General features: G+C 42.7%; 1 protein-coding gene across 2 annotated transcripts in view; it reads right to left on the bottom strand.

Moving 5' to 3' along the window:
• LOC109634927 (NACHT and WD repeat domain-containing protein 2) overlaps nt 1–759 on the bottom strand; it is a 40153-nt gene extending 39394 nt beyond the window's left edge. The window contains exon 1 of one of the 2 annotated variants that reach the window (XM_020095785.2): nt 619–759. In XM_020095785.2, the coding sequence (XP_019951344.1) occupies nt 619–633 (15 nt within the window). In that variant the 5' untranslated portion in view covers nt 634–759. Of the gene's footprint in view, nt 1–305; nt 435–618 lie in introns of those variants that run through there. The other variant, XM_069519208.1, reaches the window with a different exon arrangement.
• Nucleotides 760–21674: the final 20915 nt, after the last annotated feature.

A 21674-nucleotide genomic window follows, 5' to 3' on the forward strand; every position in this document is an offset into this window, starting at 1 on the left:
CCAGAACGCCCATGCTCCATGCGCATCCACACACCAATTCAAGTTAGGATGGATCTGCCAAATCTTCTCCAAAACACAAGGAATGACACAGAATGTGTTGGTTACTTGCATTCATGTGGTGGGGGTATAATAATAGGATATTACGCACAGCCTACTACCGCCATGGTGCATGCGTAATTTGTACATGTCCTTGGACGCATTCATGAATTTTCATGCCACTGTGCTGGGACAAACAGACAAAACAGAACGAGACGGGACAAAATCTCGGGATAGACGAGCAAGGCAAGCATCCGTCGTGTTCCCACCCCGGAGACGATGCTTGTGAAAGATGCGAATAACCAGCTAAGAACGGTTATGTCGCCGGGAGCAGATGTCAGGTTCGTCGGGTTGTCCGGGAGTTGATCTATCCAGAAAAAAAAGGGCTTTGATTCAAAGGCGGAAAACCTCGAGGAGGACAACAAAAAAGAGGAGCGGGTAAAAGTTTGGGGTAGTCCACTAGTGGCGACTACATGAGATCCTCAGGGGGGCACACAACTACAGATCGCCGCGTCCACACGGGAGGAGATGGCGATGCTGCCGGAGACGGGCACAGAAAACGGGACACTTCTTGTTGCTCACATTCATTCGCTTCATTTCGCAGCTTCGGGAAATATCCAAGCGTCGAGGAGCGCGGTGAGAGGAGGAGAGCGAGCGCGCCCATCAGAGATGCTTCGGCCGAGAGGCGACGCCGGGAGACCGCAGGACGGACGCCGTGTGTCGGAGCGCTTCTCCCCGTGGCATCCTCTTGTCTCTGCGGAGCCGAGCCAGCGGGAAGTGGGAGAAAATCAAAGCCACACTACCGGTGGACCTTTTCAAAGTAAAGCATTGGTTTCTATAAATGCGTCGCAGCTCTCCTGTAAATCCCACAGAAACGCGTGGGAGTGAATATACACATTTGAACACGTGCTTTTATTTGTTTTACTCCGGATAAAAAGCCCCAGACTTGCCTAATTGCACTATTTCTCAGGGTTAATGGTTTTATTTTGAAAGTAAAATATAGAATTCCGGTCTGGCTCTACTTTTTCTTGTCACACTTGACTCACTGCATGTGTCTCAGCGATTTATATTACAACTACAACCGCTTGTGTTGTCGCCAATGACTTTACAGCCCAAGTAAATCAAGTATTTTACTTTATTAAGTCTTTTACTTTATTCCTCACACCCTTATTCCTGGAATCAATTATTTCGTGCCCCACTCTACCAGGTTTCTTGTCAATGACATTGAAGAAATTCTGCACCCTTACATTGTTTTCTTTTCTTTTTTGAGCTGTAAACTAAACGACTGTTTGATTAAATACATTAATGCTGGTTTTTAATATCACATTTATTAGAAAATCAGGGTTTATTGCTATGTAGGTGTACATGTACAAGGAATTGGCTGTGTTCTGTTCTGTGCAAGCAAATAGAAAACAATGTAACATATTATATTGTTGTGCAGCATGAACGAGAAGATATTTACCATTTTAAGTAAGTAGTTAAAGTAAGACAAAAAAGTTCCTACAAACACACCAAGGCAGTCGTTGTTGGCGCCATCTTGAAACAATCCATTGTTGGATGTTTTACTTGATTACAATTTTATATATATATATTTACATGAAAATGTTGGGTGACCCCCACCACCAGCGACCCCTTGTGAGTGGGCATCTTAAAAGACGTACTCAGTATCAAACCCAAGCTGAAACTGAACCCCTACTCCACACCGTTGTCCACCATTCAGAGACATACACCATCCTTGCTTTACAATCCTAAAATGTTATAATAATTATTATTATGAGAACTTGTTACTTTTTTTAAATGAGTAACAAGTTACTTTTTGAGTAACATTATCAAGTGTCCTTTGCAAGATGCAGCAGCCAGGATGAGGGGGAGGAGGGATTTGAATTAATTGCTTTATCGATAAATGTACCTCTGCTCTGCAGCCCATGGTTATTTGCGCTGGAAGTTTAAGTGCATTGGATTTGTACTAAACGGAATTGATTACTGTGCTATTCTCGTGAAGGGGAAACGCTGAACCACATATTCTGCCCACCACTCTGGTTCTCTGTGTTTAGTGGGCAGCAGGACGCGTTTCTCTGAATCTGATGGAGTGTGTCTGTCGCCTCCATCCTTAAGTTCAGCCTCTGCTCCAAAGCTTTTATGTCATAGTATCAACGAGGATTCAGGCCTAAAGATGATAATGTTTCATAAGGGATTTTTAGCATCAAACTGTGCTACAAAGGACTTTGGGGGCCCTTGGCAAAAAGGACCTGGGGGGCTCCTGCATCGAACCACACTGGCAATCTTCCAAAGAAACGAATGATAAGCTCCCAAATAGACACACACACACAAACATATATTTCCAGACATGGTGCCGTTCTTGGGGCACCAGACGATTGCATGTTTTGCCTACCCTTATGTGACGACCCTGCTTCTTTTCTTATACGCAGTTAAGACAAAGATAACAAAGGAAAAAAGAAACTTGGATTTAAAACATCAAAACATTTCAGTATATAAATAGATACTGGATTATATGATAGATAATAGCAGACATTGATGCTGTTTACAAGTTGTTAAAAACTAAATATCTTGGTCAAAATTAATTAACATCAGAAGTGTCAACATTTCATTCTATATAATTGAGGCAGCCCACTACATCAAAAGCAGAACAATATTCAAATCTCAGTCTGGAGGACACATTAACATGAAATGCCACATTTAAAACATTATTTTACGTAAGATAAAATAATTAGGCACGAGATGACTTACTGTTCTGCTGCGGGTCTTGAGGATGCGTCTACGGCTCTGCAGGCTCTCGACGACCCATTTAAGACGAGCCTGCAGGGCTGCCGAGCTCACAATAGAAGAAAATCCAGACTCCGGAAAAGCTCAATTGGAGCACAGGGGACCGGGAGTCTTGTTCCCAGCCGAGCTATGACCTTTCTTTACTTGATTGTTCCGCTCGCTCCCATAATCCTCAGTCAGTTAATCACGAGTGCACCTGCACTGGATAAATACACAGCAGTCTTATGAAAGGATGCACTTTACACAGCTTGTTGGCATGATGTGACGTGGCAGGTGAAAAGAGGGGTTTTGTGTGTGTGGGAGAAGGGGTGCTGCCAGAAGTTCGGCTCACTATATTAATAGCACATGGGGCTTTGAAAGAACAAAAAGTAAAGTAAAGAAAATACCATCTTAGCGATGTCCCATTCCGCCCCTACCTTTAATAATTAACCATCCCTACCCAATTTGGTGCCCTAGTGTCAGTATGTGAGCATGTGTGCACTCAAGCATTTACAGTAATTGCAAGTTGGAGGCGTGTGTGTGAGTGTGTGTGTGTCTGTGTTTTGTGCACGCTCCTGTCCCCCAAACCTTGGACCACTCCAAGCAAATGTGAGTCACCGTTGTGACAAGATGTGATGTGTCACCTGGGAGACGCACACAGACACAAAGGACAGACACTAGCTGTTCACTTGGCAAACATCCACACACACACACTTTACACACCAGCTTCACAAATAGCTGGTGATGGATGGTTGCTTCTGCACAACAGCTGGAAAGAAACGGGGGGGAAGTGGGAGTCAGACGAGACGTTTTGGGAACGTCTATTTCTATGTGCTCCTCTGGCAGCGCTACATTAACTCCTTAATTGAAATGCCCACTCTGAACTGGATATTTCCTGTTAGCTGACTCAGAGATCGAGGGCATTCATCTACACATGGCCCCTTATGGGTTTTTAAGTCATTGATGGGAAATCTGATCTTGGATAAAGTCCCAGTGATTCATGCTTTCATTTAGAGCAACTTGACAGATTAGTTACAAGTGTATGCATTCCTAACTGTTTTCCTGAAATCTTCATAAATGAAAAGCACAGTCAAATCTTACAAAAGGGAATTTAAGATAGAAAAGACAAGATTGTACGTTCTGTTGGAAGCAAGATCAGACGTGACAACATCCATTTTAATCACAACATTTTCATAAAAATTATTTTGGGGGCCACTCAATATGTTTTAAAAAAAAAGTAGCGTGAAATCTTAACGGGAAGCTTTAAATTAAACAAAAGAACTAAAATCTGACCAGAGTTCTTACAAGGCTGCATTTGAAGACCGCTTGTTTAACAGCAGGGAAACTTGGCCCATTTCAAAGACTCGATAAATGTTTCCTGCCATTATTAAGCAATGACCGATCCAACGGGTGAATTCCTCCCTGCGCAACCTATTCCATGATTCATTGCACGCCACTGACATAGCTAACGAGTTGGCTATGTGGGTTGCTGGTCTTCAGTTCTTGCAGCCCCTCAAAATAGCGAACGATGCAATGGTAAGAGCGGCACAAACTGGCGACTCAGATGGGAAATTCTCCCCAGACCCGTCTTTTTTTCGGCTCAGCCTCCCCAGACGATTTGGTCAAATCCTCCGAAAGATGTGGCCCCAGGATGAACTTTAACCCACTGGTGGTATTTGAGTTAAAATCACAAACTTAGTCAACCCCCTGTGGCTCATGAATCAAATTTCATTGTAATCCATCGTGTATTTTTTTCAGATATTAAAGTTTGACACGGATATTCAGAAGCGACTGAAGTAAATGTTACTACACGTAGCTAATTTAAACGGTAATGACCGAACGTTTTATTCCAATTAAAATCTTTTAAATTAAAGTGATATGATTATTCCTCTTGTAATGACATTTCTTTGTGCTATTCATTTCCATCATGCTTATTATTACATGTTGTGTATTCCTGTCAGGTGGACTACAATGTTCCATCACCCAATTAAAAATAAAGCAGCATAAATTAAATTCAAATTATCAAATGTGCTGGTGAATACAGATCATTTGAATGTAATTAATTTGCCGAAACGTACTTCCACCTTTGATCCTCCTTTAGCATTTCTCCAATCCCAAGATGCTCCTGGGTCGTCGCTCCCGTGTGATCATGCTCTGACCCCAACTTATTTCTGTCAGTGTTCATTTCCATGAAGCACTGACTGAATTAGTATTGGCTTTAACATCACCAAGTGATTTCATGTGCCATGACACCTCTGCATCATATTTTGACATTTTTCTAATTTCATTTACATGTTCAGGTTCGACAGCGGTGTTTGAATAATTAGCAAATTTTCCTGATTTTCTGACGCCCGTTTTTTGAGCTGTAAAAGGAACAGATGCTGCATCCCAATTTATTTATGCAAAGCAGATTAACTTTGGCACCTTGCAAATCACCGGGTTTATTCATGAGTGAAAAAATCTACACAATTGATAAACAGCGGCGGCTCTTATGGCCTTGATTGCGATGTGTAAAAATGATTTGGCCACTTCCAGCATCAGGTATTTTTCTATGAGCGCATCTGTCCCTCTCCACGTTTCCTCCCGACAGTGTTTACGTTCACACATCCAATAACACCTCTCCCATAACAAAACCCAGGAGATACCCCGGCTATAACCGAATGCAAACCTGACAGTGCTGGCTTAGTGGGACTCAGACGTAATCCTGCTATTAGCCGAGACAGGATTCCAATCAGGGCTCGACAACAACAGCTTCCCTCGCTCTTTCACTTTTTCACCAGCAAAACAAGGGATTAAGAGGTGACAGGCAACCTCCTGCCCCCACATGTGGGATCAGTGGAAATAAAAACCTGGTTTTAAAGAACAGGTGTTAGTGACACCATCAAGTCATAATTCAAAGGCCAAGGAAACAATTTTTCTTACTTTAACATTCATGGGAAGAATTGCTCAACAACAGTAATCAGACAAACTGCGGTGTATGACAGACAACATGGACTGTATTTCTTACTTTGCATGTAGGTGAACATACTATCACCATTTTGATTAGAACATAATCTTTATGGACGTTTGCACCTATCTCGACTATTTTCAGAAAAGCCCTCAAGATGAAAATGCTAAAGAATCAGGAAAACTTTGTACACTTTAGGAAATAAAAACTGCCGTTAAGTCTAACACTATGTTTTTTTGGCTCCACTTTTATGCTGCAAAATTTGTCTCATCAATTTAAATGCAAAGATTTTGCCAATCAGCAAATAACTGAATATTTCGTGTGTTAATTTGCAAACATTTAGTCATTGACCCTTAACAAAAACGACAGCTAATGCAAACGCTGTAATGTTAATTTTGATAGTGGATGAACAAATTTGGAAAAATGTAATTTTACCCAACAATAGTTCGAAAGGTGCAGGATGATGACCCCCAAAATTTCAAAAGATCTTTGTAGAATCATAATGTCTCAGCTAGTTAATATTAAAACATGCACATCTGGCATGCACACACGCACGTATGCAGGTGCTGGATCAAAAATCTAACTAAAACACATTTGTACCTTCCAGCAATTTTAATCAGCCAAATGCTGAAGCCAAAATAAAGACTGTTCTAAAAGAATTAAGCCAAAATCAAACACAACATGAACAAATCTCCTTTTCCTCCTCGTGCGAAGCCTTTTGGTTTAGAATCACAGTTATTTACGACCACTCATGCCACTTTTCATCGCTCACCAATTAATGGTTTTGTGTCTGCTCTGTGACCTTTGGTGGTTCACTGATTTGGATCTGTCTTTTTTTGCTGTTTATTTTAAGTGGGCTGAAGCTGATTATTGTGCAACACACAGACATGTGCTTATTCATGCCGGGTGCTGAATTTGCACACTGTGACACAATTATGCACACATCCACTCTCAGAAACTAATGTGCATGAACAGGAGCAGCCACAGCGAGCGGAACCTGAATAGTTATGTTTATATTCTGTGGATGAAATCAACACTTGAGAATTAGTTGGCCCAACATTTTAATTTGAGCGGTTAACACTCATAAACTGGATCATTTGATTTATGCCAATTTTCACCCAATCTGCAGGTCATTCGTTGAATGTCATAACTTGTTCTCTGTAACACTGCAGCATTCACACATGCCTGCACTGTGAGGGCTGTATTGATCTCCTGTTGGAGAAGAAGTGTGGTGGTCATTACAGTGCATGAGACCTATAGTCTGACAAGGCTGTACGTACCCTCATATTAAATATAGACAATGTTGTGCAGCAACACTCGAGACTAAAGTGAGCAGACATGAAATCCAAGAGGTAGAGCAAATACACACACATGTGCATGTGCTTTGATTTAGAAATTGTGATTTTAGAAGCAAGGATTATACATTATGACTGTAGTTATTAGATGTTACTGATGTGCTGCTGCAGGAATTACATTAGGCACCTCAGTAATAAAACTAATGGTTGATTCTATATTATCAGGTATCAGGACAAAAATAGTTCTAAAATGCAAATAAATCTAATGATATATTACTATTTATTATTCGGTATATAGTTTATCTTTGTCCAGAGATATAGACCAAATTCATTTTCAGATATGTTGACTACAATTTTGTTTTATGCTCAGAAGAAACTGGTTAAAAAGAAAATGTCCCAGATCCTGTACTAAAAGGTATTTGCCATTTCAAAGTACAAAATACCACAGAAAAGTCTGATTCACATGTTGAATAGCGTAATGCAAAATGTTTGTGCATTAATAATATTTTCTGGATAAATCACAGTGTGCAGTTCGTGGTATTTCATACAGAGAAGCTTTTGTGCTCAAGTACAAAAATGTTGTTATCCACACGAGTAAAAAGTGGATAGCATGAGCTGAATATCCACATTTAGGCAATAACTGACAAACTATGCATCTCAATTGATGACAGGATTCCTCATGTGTCCTCATGCACAATGCGGCAAAACGGATGATTTGCCAGCACGGCCATAGCTGCGAATAGATTCAGTACATTATGTTATCAATCTTGTGTTCAACACATGCTGAGATGGCCCTGGTGCTGAAAACTTCAATCGGTCCTGCTGCGGAGATGCCAAAACAAGAGCTTGGCTTACATGCTACATGTACATCCCTGCTGTCTGTATAATTTAGTGAAGGAAAAACAAACTGTTCCACTTGCTTGCATTACATAGGAGCTTTAACGGCATGAGATCCACGACAGCAGAGCTAATTGGCCCCGGTCCTCTGAAGTTCTTGTTGTGTGCCAGTGAGCAGGATGAAGCTTGTTTGTGTGTGTGTGAGTGAAACAGACAGAGAGAAGGGAACACTATAATTTCTCCTCCAATTTCTCATTAGATCATACTTTGCTGAGATGTTATCCAGAGTGTTAAGGCCCCCATTTAAGGGAGAGTTGACTGTCGAGTGTCACACCCAGGTACCTAGAGGTCTGGGTGGGGGCTACCACAGAGTTGTCAATGGTAAGGTCATGGGGGGGAGAGCCTTTCCCTGGAAAGTAGATCGGTCTTGTCAATTTTCAGGTGGTTTGAAGACATCCACTGAGAGATGTCAGTCAGCAGCAGAGGTTCTTGCTAATGCCTCGGTTTCAGATAAAAGGAAAAGAGAGAATTAGTTGGGTGTCATCTGCATAGCTGTGGTAGGAAAAGCCATGTGAGTGAATGACAGAGCAGAGAAAGGATGTGATTGTGTTTCCGTTGTGTTGTGGCTTTTTTTAGTTGCGCTGTGGTCTTCGCATTTGTGTTGTGTTCACGTTTTCAGTTAATGAACTTGTGTGAGACATCTGGACAATAGTCTAGGGGTGAGGCAAAGACCAGAAAATGTAGCGTAAATAATCTCCACAATTGAAAATGTCAGGAAGCCAATTGTGTGGATGGCAGTAATGACCACACATCTGCATATCTGCTGGATGAAAAAACAAAACCTTTCATTAACATCCGTCCTTTTAACTAATAGGAGAAAGCCCTGTGGTTGTGAATTTGTGTCCTGCTTGTCCACAACAAGTCTCGTCCACTCGTCCAGTCAGATGACACTTCATGTTTCCCGTCATGCTTTCCTCTTCAGGTGCCCTCGGCAGCCACGGGAGAAAATACATTTGTTGTACGCTGCATTATGTATGTGCAAAATGGCAGCAGCAATACGGCTGCTTTAACATGTCGCATCCAATAAGGAATTGGACTTGCATACATTTGCTTTAGGAGATGCAGTCACGCAATGCATTGTGTGCAAAATGGCCTCAGCATTGGTACACATGAAAGGATGATGCTAAAAGAACGGATGAGTAATTGGGAGCGGCACATGAGGGTTAAAATATACACACGGGGAGAAAGCGACAGATGGAGAGCAACACTTCAAACAGTGAAGTACAAAGCAGCCGTATTATGCAGGGATCCGTATATCTTTACAACTTTACCATTTTCGTGTTATGTTCAGTGAGCAGCTCCTGTCAATTAATCCTGTTCGGTTAATCTTGTGGAAACAGTCCCCGGACGCTTCCACCGACAAAAACAAAGCAAGAAAAACAGCTTGTTGGAGCTGAGGAGTGCAGGGAAATGTGGGACTACTGACTGAGCTCAGCTTAGCGGAGAACGTGCGGAGCAGATCCTAAGACAGCCACAACCTCCTGTCACATTAATCTAAAGATGATGGGTGGAATCCAGACTCTGTGTTCTTGTCTCGCTGGATTAATACCATCTCAGGGGACGAAATATAACCCACCATAGTGGAGATAGTTAGTGATGTCAGCTGCTGGAGGTTCGACTTGAGGAGGAAGAGTGAGGGGATGGTTGCTGCTTACGTTTCTCATTGATCTTTGACAGAGACATAAAAATACCATCAATGCGTAAACACGGGAAACGCCATTCCTGGTTGATTCATGTCAGAAAAAAAGTGTTTAAGCAGTGAGTGAAACACATCTCAAACATATGTTCCTCTCCACGCTTGAAAATATGCTGTCATCTCTCATCTGGCTGGAGAACATATTCTCTTTCAAGCCCTGTTCTCTTTTAGTTAAAACCACAAAAGCAGCATTAATATGTTGTTAGTTGGACCTGAGTCTCCACTGGGGAACCGAGGTTAATATGAAGCAGGAAACAGTGGACTCAGATGTCAAAAATCTCCATGATTACATCTTTATTGTAGATATTATTTTCCAGATAGATGGAGACGTGTGTGGTGATGGTGGTGGGAAGCATCAACTTAATTTATTATGAGCCGGCTGCAAGAGGCAACCAAATAATAAGAATTCAACTCACGGCCAATCACATTGGGATGGTATATCGTGTGTGTGTGCACTCCATGTTCCGTCTCCCCCCTTCAGTAAACTTCCCTGTTCATATCTCTGCTTCACTATCAGCTGTTTGAAGAGCCTGGACAGGTGAAGCCTGTGAATTATACTCAACCTGCAGCAAAACCAAATGAGTGTCAAAGGTTGTGATAACAGAGATGATAGAGTGATAAGGTTTCCCACGGCAGCCAATGCAAAAAAAAAAAAAGCACTACACTGAAGTTCTCTCTATGAAAAAAAGATTACATGGAGCCTTTTATATTGAATAAGTCTGAGGCTGTGTTTGAGATGTGTGCAGGAGAGGGAGCACCTATAAAATTCTTTCACGTCTTTGTACAGGTTTCTGTTTATGTTCCGCCTTTGACCGACCTCGATGCCCACTCACATGCACCTGAGAATCAGTAGCTGCAGGAAATACTGAGTGCTAATACACACAACAGAAAATGTTAGAAATATTAAGAGTGAAGCTTGGACACAGTGCATGATTCAGATTCTGTCACCAAAACACAACAGCTTTATATAAAGATGCCGGCTGCAACAACTACTTGATTAAGTCAATTGAAATAATTTTTTTTAACCTCAAAATTTAAGATAACATTCAGGGTTATCAGAGTTCAGCGTTTCTCACCACAGACACTGTAGCACTGAAAGGGTTTCCCTCCTAATCAAACATTCACAAAGCATTTCTTGTAGTATGTTAATGTTACGTACATGCACATGCTTGCATCTGGTATGGCACCGATTGCAGGATACCTAAAGCTTCAGGGTCAAGTATGTTGCTTTCTGGTCGCCCCAGGTCGCCAAACACTTCAATGTGTATGTCAATCACTGTCTTTATTCACTGAGGGTTTGATGACTGGCAAAGAAAGAGTGAGCTTTGATGTAGCTGCACTTCAAACATGTCCTGGCCTCTAGGGTGCGTGTCCCTCCACTGTACCTTGGCTCGTGTTCAGAACTGACAGGAATTCTTCACCCGTTTTCTTTCCCCCGTTGCAGCTGCCTCTTCCCTTTTTTTTTTTTTTATTTCTTCGCTCCCGCAAAAGCTAAATAATTTTCCTCTTCTCCTCAGCTCGTGCAGCCTCTGACAGCTTTAGCTTCGGCGAAATGACAGAAATTCGTGTCGAGTATGTCGAAGAGGATTGGGCCTCTGATCCCCAGTCCTCCCCTGTGGATCCCGGCTGGTTCTGTTCATCCGATTTAGCTCCCTCTGTACTTTTCTGTTATTCATACGTTCTCTCTGGTTATACACAAAACTCGATAGAAGAGCTTTAAGTGCACATTTAGCTGATACTTAAAAATGTGCTCCTTTTACAGTATTTCTATTAGTGCATTTGTGTATGAATTTCTGAACTTGTTACTCGGGCATCTCCCCATGGTCCTCTCCTCAGAAACAACAAATATCTTGATTAATAATCCAGCTTCTTGCTGCAGAGGGTCTGACATGTGTCTGTGTGTGTGTGCTACAGAATAATGCATGCCACCCTGTGATTCTAAATGATCAAAAGCATTTTCTCTCCTGATGAGAGGGATGCAGTGACGACTTTCCGTCCTGGAATGCTGAAAGTTCCCCACAGTGGAGGCACGGGGGCTTTGATCGGTTACGCTGCACTCCAAGAACAGCTAAATAATGGAGCTGTACGTTCACAGAGCTCATAAAACCTGATGCGCTTTAATTTTTCACGTGTCTCTTATACTCTCTTTTCCCACGTGGCGTCATCTGAATGATGGGTGCTCACTCGGAGAGAAGTATTATCCTGAAGCCCGGCGGCGCCTTTAAACAGTCTATATGTCATAAAGACCAAATCCTGTAACAAGAAACCTCCCAATCCGGGAATGAGGCTTGATTTCCACTGAGGTTGCTTTCTCATCACTCAGCACAATCCTGTCTTAATAATCCGCCCCACACAGTCGACACCTCAGTCAAAAAGCCTCTAATTAAAGTCCATATATCAGGATCCACAGGTGGATCTGATTCACCGGTGTCAGGCGGTACGAGCGAGAATCTGGCTTTCACCTCCACACGTCCTCCTTGACTGGGTGGCTCAACTTGTCTTTCTGTAGAAGGGGAGGGGGGGGGTGTTGTAGCTGCGGCTGCCGCACAAATGGAGATGCAAACGTCTCGCAGCCTGTCAGGCAGAGGGGGCTAATTGTAGGAGAGGAGCAGGTGGAACAAAAGCTCTGACAAAAAGGAGAAAACTGTTCAGCCTGGGAAAAGGTTTTTTTCGTCTTTTTCTGTTTGACTCGCCATTAAAGTGGAGGGAAGTTGAGTGAGGGAGCTTCAGTCGAGGCAGGGTTTATTTCTGGTGGAGGGCCAGGTTGGGAGTTTTGTTTTGAAAGGGGCTGTTTGGCTCCTGAACACTCACTTTCAGACATTTACTTTGGAAAGTACTTAAGTAAACTTTTAGTATTAGAAGAAAGTAGATTTATTTTGTATTACTTTCCACTATTCCACTACAAATATCAGTATGTGTACTTTCTACTCCACTATATTTACACAGCATTGTTACATATTCATATTATTACTTCTGTCGAGGAGATTAGATTTTCTTTGAGTTTGAGTATAGGTCTGGAGGGTGACTTGAAGGTTTTACAATTGTGTAACCATCATGCTCATCGCAGCCGCAGTGGAGGACAAAGTGAAAAACCACTGAAAGAAAAAAACAATGGGCAGAGGGATGATCTGCGGGAGGCGCAGCACGACGAGTGTTTGTTTCTGTCTTTGTGCTCCCATTCATTCAACGCAGGGCCACAGAGGCAGAATGCTAAGCTAATGAGCTCCCGCAGGACAGCGCCGGTCTGGCACGCTGACAGATGACTACACCAGCTCCCTTATTACCATCCGACTCAGTGCGGCACAGTCTAGGCTTAGCTTAGTTTAGCTTAGCCTGCCAAATCCCCCTGCATATCATAGGCCGTCTGAACTGTCATCCACCCCAGCTTCCTCAATTACACACACTGTAAATGCAGCTCTATGTTGCATAATTTCCCCCACCTCACAATGCTGGTGTAATGTGCATATATTACTGCATTTATATTGTGTGTATGTATCTGCCTGTGCTACTATTTGCAGGAAAAGCACAGGTACACAGCTTGAAAAACTCAATTGTCTAATTTTGCTTCTCCGCACTGTTGTCTGCCAAAGTATTAATCACAGTCAACGCAACTGTGTATGTATGTATGTGTGTGTGTCTGTGCTCGAATGGACACACAGTCACACACACTGAGCTGCACTTTTAGAAGACATCCTATTTATAATTAACTGCACTTTGCTTCCAAAAACCAGCGATGGCCAGATGGGCAGATATTAATCAGAGAGCTGTGTATAAGTGGGTCAAAGAGAATTCAGAGACTGGGATGATGCTTCAGTTCATTTCTTGACTTAAAAATTAGATTGGTTAAATTGGTTAAAAATGAGAACAGAGATGGAGTCAAAATAATCTCCCTCATTTGTCAGACGAACTACCCCTGCTGTGGAAGTGCACTTTTAGTGAAGTAAAACTATCACTAGACAAGAAAATATGTTTATTTTTATGGTTCGATCCCAGTCTTCAACATTTGCATGCCGAAGAGTCCTTGGGCAAGATACTCAACCCCAAATTGCTCCTCATGGAAAAAGTGCTGCCCATAGATGCACTGTATGAATGTATGTGTGAATGGCAGCACTACTCTATGGTAATAATGGAAATGAGTGGAGCTTCTGGTGAATTCAGTGAGAGGTTGAATTTAAATCAAGTACAGACGTGAACGGTGCTTTTGTCACAAGCAACCCACCAACCTCCAATAAGAAGTTACGATTTGTAATGTGTTTAAGTGTCTTGGATCAGTCGCTACTTTTGTCTTTCACCTTTAGTCATATGAAAGGTTCCCTTATTTAATACTTTAATAGGATTGAGAAAGAAGATTATTGTCCTTCCTCCAGGTTAAATGTTTCTGCTCGGTTCAGATGGCAGAGCGGACCTGGAGGAGCATCTGCAGACACGTCTGGAGACACGAGGATGAGTTATGGACGAGAGCAGAGTTGAATCTCAGGGCTGCTCTCAAACACAGCAAATGAAGATGGATTTCACTGGGACATGGCCGCGTGTGTGTGTGTGTGTGTGCGTGCGTGCGCGTGCATGCATGTGTGTGTGTGTGTGCGTGGACAGTAGAGATGGAGATGACAGTGAAATCTCCTCATGAACCTGTCAACATGATGGAATGTGTTGGTATGTGAGTATAAACATGTACATACATTATGAGTAACTGTGGACATTCATTTGGTTCTTGCATTTCACTTGTGTGTGTGTATTTGTGTGTGTGTGTGTGTGTGTGTGTGTGTAGCTCGCCCTCTTCAAACCACATTAGTGTAAATCTCAAGGACTCGGGTGGATGATTGAGCCACGCTTGCCTCTGCCTGTGTAGTGCGACAGGTTGGGGAGTCGGCTGTTGTTTTGCCTGAGAGTGATTTGGATTGAACTGATAAGAAGGCCATTAGCTGCCGCTTCAGCCCGTTGCCATGACGATGTGTCTTCTGTGGATGGTGCCTCAGGTATCTCTTTCGAAGACGAACCTTTGTGTGTGTGTGTGTGTGTGTGTGTGTGCGTACATGTATGTGCATCACACACGATTAAAACAGCTCCTCGCCGGCATGTGCACTTCTCCCACTGATTGGCTTTTAAAGTGTTTTCCAACATCTGGACCTCCCACCCGCCGCACCTCCTGGGCATAGTTAACATCTGTACGTGTCACCGGCGCTACGATTGGCCGAATGAGCATCTGTCTGTTGTAATGCGCCGTATGATTGGCAGGCGGTGTGAGCAGAGGTCACGGCTTGCATTTCAAAGCCCGCGTCTCTTTTAAATGGCTGCAGTAGACGCCTTAAAGGTCAGAGGAGCGTGGTGACTGGAATCCTGCTCATTCTGCAAACGGGGGAATATGTATGAGACCTGCGTGGGAGGGAGCGAACAGCAGACGTATTGTGAATCTGCCCTTGAGCAATGCAAACGCTGCTTTTGCATTGGAACTCTAGGCAGCTTGTGTGTGCATAGTCTTGGTAACTGCTTAAAAAATAAATAATAAACTGAGAGGAGAGCTGTGTTCAGTCTAACCTTGAATAACAGTGGTTGGAAAAACTGCATATTTCACTTTGAAAGCAAGCAAACAAAAGGGCAAACTATTTGAGTGCTAATGATCCGATTAAAACTTTGTCTGACTGTGTGTGTGCGTGGTTGTTGACAACACCATGGCAACCCACGTCAAGCACTTCCCTCTGGTTAGCGAGGTTGTTTCAAGACCGCCTCCCACTTTCCTCTACCTCGAGGAGGGTTCACCCATCCCCTTACGCCGTCCAGGAAGACAAAGAAGAGGAAACAGTGATTGCAGAGTGACATGCGTGTTCAGGGGGTGACTGTTCATCGTGGTGTAGCTGAATGAGGCCTGTAGAGCTGGTGAAGGGGAAAAATATAGATAGAAAAAGGTGTTGTCACTTTACTGCTCATTTACACATTACTCTTGAATACACTTTTACATTTTGATAGATTGAAACTTATTCTATATTTGGCCTCAACTGCTGTGGAAGAAATATCAGTTCAGCAATAACGTTCCTGCCACCAATAAAACGTGTAACCCGGCAATCAGTGGCGCAGCTGACCCTCGCCATTGCCGAAACCTCCTGAAATGGCAGGGGTGCTGCGCTGTTGCTTAGTTTCTGCAGCGACGTCAGCCGTAATTCGCTCCGCTCAGTCATCCGATGGGCTTGTGAAGGGAGCACCTGTCAAATAAACCCTGACCATTGCAACCTGCCACGAGCCCTCCCCGCGTTTCCCTCCCTTAAACGTACAGCTGTGTTGAGACGCCTGTCACTCTCAGAGACACTTACAGATACACACACACACACAGTGGAGGGAGGGAACAGCCTCAGCTAACAGCAGTTATGTCTGTTCTGATTGATGGTGGCTATCATGGAACAGTGCTGGTTGCAGAGTGAGGCTGCGTGTACATTCTCAGGCTGTTAGCATCATGATGTACGAGCCACAATAATCTCTAAATTCTACTCAGAGATGCTTTTTTGCACTCGTGCCTTAAACATTTTACCGTAAATGAGCAAAAATTAGAAACGGATCCTCCTCTTGTTCCCAGACTGATGAGTCGTAATTATTCATGCGGTTGCAGAAATCATCTCCGTTAACATGGCTCCTCTTCGGGTCTCGGCTCTGTCGCTGATACTCAATGAAGATCTGCTGGGATCTAATAATAGCTCAGCAATAAATCAAGATCGTGTGTAAATGTGAGTGCGGCGAGGTTTTCCAGTATCGTGCAAAGGCAATTATCTGAAGCTCAAGATCCGCGAAGATCTGTGACATGAGCACAAGCTTGTTTATATGAAATATAATATCATATGTTTACTTTGTAAACATTATTCTTTCTAAACCACCGTTTCATCGGGGAATGTTTTGGTTCATTATCTTGTTGCTAATGACGATGAACCCCTGACCGACCAATCTGATCCTCGCATTCTGATGAGCAACAAACGATAACACTTCCAGCCGCGGTGAATTGATGTATTAGTTCAACAAATCACCAACAAACATGCAGAACTTGTTTACTTTAACATTTTGTTGGTGCAGGAAAGTTAACCAGTTTAATTATCCCTGACTAAAGGTCTGTTTCGATTATGTCTTTGCAGTTTTCTCTGACCAATACTTGACAGATGGTCTGAAAGGCTGTTTCACTTCAAACTAGGTGAACTGACAGATAATTTGAAGCCAACCCTTCTATCATCTGTCCAAAAGTCCCCCTGTCACCAGGGACCAAGTGGAGTGCTTTTAAGGACTCCAGGACGAGGACATGAACATGTTGCGTACATCCACTAATGCACACCAGGGCCAAGTTTATTCTGTGATGTTTGGTGGTGTGTGTCCTCGAGGTAGTTTTCTGCAGTTTGTCTTAATGACTAACTCACACACACACACACACGCCCGGGCAATTATTATGTTGACTCCGCTGCCTCTAAGAGAGTTGGTGCCCATACAGTGTGCCCTTGTCATCTCTGGGGAGGGGAAACCATCAGAGAGTGTGAGAAAGCCAGGTTCAGGGTGACCGCACAGCATCTTGGGAATTCGGAAATGAGAACGGAATTAAAAGTGCCGCTGTGTGCCTCAATAACAGTGCATGCATTTCTACCCTCGCTAGCTTGCATATGACTTGTGTGAAAGTATGAGACATAGACAGGTATGTTTGTGTAATAACTAAATGTGTGTTGACTCCTACCTTAGCTTATAGCTACTATTAAAATATCAATAACAGACTCTGAGGACATGATGTTGCACAGACATTTGATCAAAATGATATTAGAAGGATCGAAATGCTCAAAGGGAACCAAACCTCCTGAGTTATGACTATTTCATTATGACAAAATGGGTTTCAATGGAAAGCAATTATGTTTCGCAATGAGTTTAACAACATCATGATAATAAAAAGGCCCAATAATACACATTATCTCAGCGATTATTACGTAATTACACGATGTTACATGCTTTGGTTTGGACTCTCTTGTCGATTTCATTCTCAATTTATCCTGGACGAATGGAAATGGCACAGCAGGAAATTGCAAGAGACGGGTGCACTTTTCACTGCAGCCAGCAATTTTCTCGATATCATATAAAATTTAACCCGGAGCTGCGTTGGGATTTTTGCTCTCAGGTCTAATGTCAGCAGGATTTCTGGCTGCTTCAGGACGGAGACATTCAGAAAGTCTCCGCGCTGACGGCGGCGGTCTCGCGGGTCAGGAAGTCAACCAGCACGTGCAGGTTTAATCAGGCGAGATATATATGAAAATTGGTTAAGAATGCAAAGGACCAGAGATTCATTCTATACAGGATGACTGTGAATTATTTTTTGAGTAATTTTACCGTTATTGATTGTTTAATTTGTGTGAATGAAGTTTTTACATGTTGCCTCAGACCAGATGGAACATGACAACAAACTTTATGAACAAGACTGTTCAGTAAATCACAGCACGGTTATTCACTACAACTCTTATATACAAGTGTTTATCAAGAATTTTTTCTCTCAGCCCTTTTGCATTGCTGTATTAAATATATTATTATGCTCATTGTAATAGCATTGCTGTATTATATAATTATTTCAGCAAAGGATTTTAGTAACTTTATTTAAAGTTTTCCAGCCCTTTCTTAACTACGAACACATTTGCCGTGAGGACTGTTGCATCAGAAGTATTTACATCTGCGACACAAATTGCAGTTATCTCAGTGTTTTGCAGCACAAAAGGACAAGATGATGCCGGTGCAGCAGTGATGCAGACTTTCAGAGCCTTTCAGCAGGTTCATTGTGGAGAGTATGTTCCAGTTGACAGGAAGAGACAAGGAGAGAGACCGCTCACAGTTTTATGTAAATAGCTGACAGCCGTCTCTAAAGTGTGGCAAACCCACAGCTGTTCAGGTTTTTTATTGTGTAAGCTGCTCGTCACTGTCTATAAGCTGGGTGGACATCTGAGCATTTATTCATGAGAACACATGGTTTCAGCTCAGTGACAATAACTGGGCGAGTTTATTATGGATTTTATTGTGGACAAAATGTGCAGACTCAAGATGTAAACTTTAAAATGATTTGAACTGATGTCACCCAGGTAGTTTACTCCATGTGTAATTAATGTTGTGATTGGCTGAGCCTGTCTTCAGTTCAGTTTAAACAAGGACAATGTCACCTATGCATTTTGTTTTATCTTAAATTATATATATTTTTTAAATTAAAGGCAAATCTATCATCCTGAAGATCTAAATGTATGTCAGTGGGTCTTAAAAGTCTAAACAACTGACAGGGAGAGACTAAGTTTAAACAAAATTTGTACAATTATTTTTTCCCCTTCTCACTTCTTGCAAAACTTAGATTTTTGCAAATTATTCTTATTAAAATTGTAAGAGAACAGTGGTGGAAGCAAACGTTGCCTATGTAGCATTAGCAACACTTACAAGTCCTGCTTTTGATTCATGCTGGTGTCATTAAAGATGGGATGAGGATTGAGACTCCCAAGGACTTTGGAGTACGTGTATTGTGTCTGACACCCAACTCGATTTAAGTCGAGGGACCCCCCTAGGTAATCAGCAATCTATAAAAATCTCTTTGTCCCCCTGTGGACCTCAGCCCATCACCGGATCCAATTCTGAGACGGTCCCCATTTGCCCCAAAATATACCTTATTTTAGAGACACACATGCAGGCACAAATAGACTCACACACACACACACGCACGCACACACAATGTCTTTACTCACCGACGAGCTTGCACTCTGTCAGCAGTGGGCTGGGGTCCAGCTGTGAGGCACCCTGCGAATTGCCGGTGATTACAGCGGTTTTGCAAAAAATTCAGTGGACGAGAGAGGAAAGCAATCAATAAATTCTGAGCACAGCCTAAAACTGACTTCTCATCCGTTTCTCTCCATCTGTCTGTGGTTAAGGGCCGGGCTGTGCTGCGCATGGGTCTGAATCAAAGGTATTTGTCGATGGATTGAAATTTCTGAGATTCCTTTTCATGTTTCCAGGCTGAGCATATTCCAGAAAGGTGTGGGGGGGGGGGTTCAATCAATAATCCTTTAAGAGCTTATTTGTTTCCTCCGACTTGAATGGAAGCTGAACAGAGAGAGTTTGGTTGTTAAGGCGATAGATATCATATGCGTGATGTTCCTGTAGGAGCTAATCAATTTTGCTTTTGTCCTAATATTTTTCATATTGCTATGCTAACAAACGTGGCTATTGGCGTCGTTGGCCGTTGATTCTTTTTCTCTCTGCTGGCTGACGATGACGTGAATTTTGAAAAGCAGATTTTAATCAAAGTCAAATCTAATTTTAATTTCAATTTACACCTTTCCCAGACGTGTGGAGTTTCAGCGGACGCCTGAAGGATTCTCCCTCTCTCCTCTCTCTTTCCCCCATCCGCACAAAAGTGAGAGGAGGCCCAGTTCCACACGCTGTCACCCGATGGAGGGAGAATCTGTAAATCACAGCTGGTTTTATGTGGCACGTTGTCATTTATGCTAAGACAGGAAAAAGAAAAAGTGAAATCAAAGGCCTTCGGTTCACATTTTTCGCTGGCTCTTTATTTTCTCCACAGTCTGCATACATTTCCTGTTTCCTGCTCTCTTTGTCTCTTTGTCCTTGTCGCTCAGGTGCCTTATCTGTCATTTTTAATCTCTCGCTCGCTACCTTCTCCGCCCCGCTCTCTCTCGGTTGCATACATGGTCACATGACTAAACTAGTTTCTCACGGGACCGACTGTCCGCTGCCTCCGCGCCTTTTCCTATCTGCCTTGGTTTTTCTGACTGTTTTCTCTCTTTGTGCCAGAAGCTCCAACTCTTTCTTTTCTCTGTGTGTGTGTGTGTGTGTGTGTGTGTGTGTGTGTGTGTGTGTGTGTCTTGAGGCAGGGTGGGGCTGAGCTGTCTGTAACTGGGTATTGATCTGATACACAGCTTTGCGCAGGACTTTCCGTTTATTGTGGTAAGCCTGACCAGAACCTTATCCCTAACCTTAACCATTACCAGTTCATGCCTAACCCAAACCTTAATCTATCCACAATTCACATCTGACCCCTTAAACCTTATCCAGGAGCACATTGACGTTTTGTGACCAGGCTTTGGTCCCCATGAGGTCTGCAGCTCCTGACATGGTCAGTGTCTGTGATGGAAAACGCCTTGAAGAGATAAGAAAAACGACTTCACAATTGCACGTGCACACACACACGTGCACAAATATTCAAAAGGCCCACACACTGTGAGCTACGCTTGCTGAAGGGAGACCCACTGACCTGAGATCAGATCAGACACCGATTCAGCCTCTGTCTGAGATGAACATGCTTTTGATTTTCCAATGCCGTGTGTGTGTGTGTGTGTGTGTGTGTGTGTGTGTGTGTGTGTGTGTGTGTGTGTGTGTGTGTGTGTTAAAGGGACAGTGCTGGATAATGATTGCTGCTAGCTCTGTGTCCCAGAAGTGAAGGTGTGTGTATGGGTGTGCACAAATATCAATGGACTGACCTTTCTATCCAAACATGGTGGCCTATCCTGATCAGACCACAAGTCGATCTTAAACTGCTGTATAATAATATAACCACATTGAATTGGACAACGTATGAAAAGCTAATCGTTATTTTCTTTTTATATCAATGTTAAACAAAGGTACAGCAGAAGCATCAAGCTTCTCTGGAGGCATTTTCAAATATGGAGAGAAGAATGTCAAAAATATCATTGACATTATCAGGATTTAATAAAACCGAGAAAGATCTAGGACTTCATGTAAAGATGGATGACATGAAGCAAGAAGTGAAGCCAGTGCAGCTTGATCGTCCCTCTGATGGCTAGTTGCAGGTCATAACCACGCCTCCTCCATGTTAGAGAATGAAAAAGTCAAAGCACACAGAAATGTGTGTTTTATGGTCGACATCATATTTTGTCATGGAGCATGTGTTGGTCTGAAAACACCAAAGAGGTTTTTGCTGCTTCAAACTTTTGTGACTTGTGTGTTTGCTGAATATCTGTCTCATTATAGTTTGTAACTGTAGCTGGGTTCAGACTGTAATTATGTTTGTTTCTTGAGGAGATGCTGA

The sequence above is a fragment of the Paralichthys olivaceus genome, chromosome 22 (genome assembly GCF_024713975.1).
Source record: "Paralichthys olivaceus isolate ysfri-2021 chromosome 22, ASM2471397v2, whole genome shotgun sequence".
Classification (NCBI taxonomy): Eukaryota; Metazoa; Chordata; class Actinopteri; order Pleuronectiformes; family Paralichthyidae; genus Paralichthys; species Paralichthys olivaceus.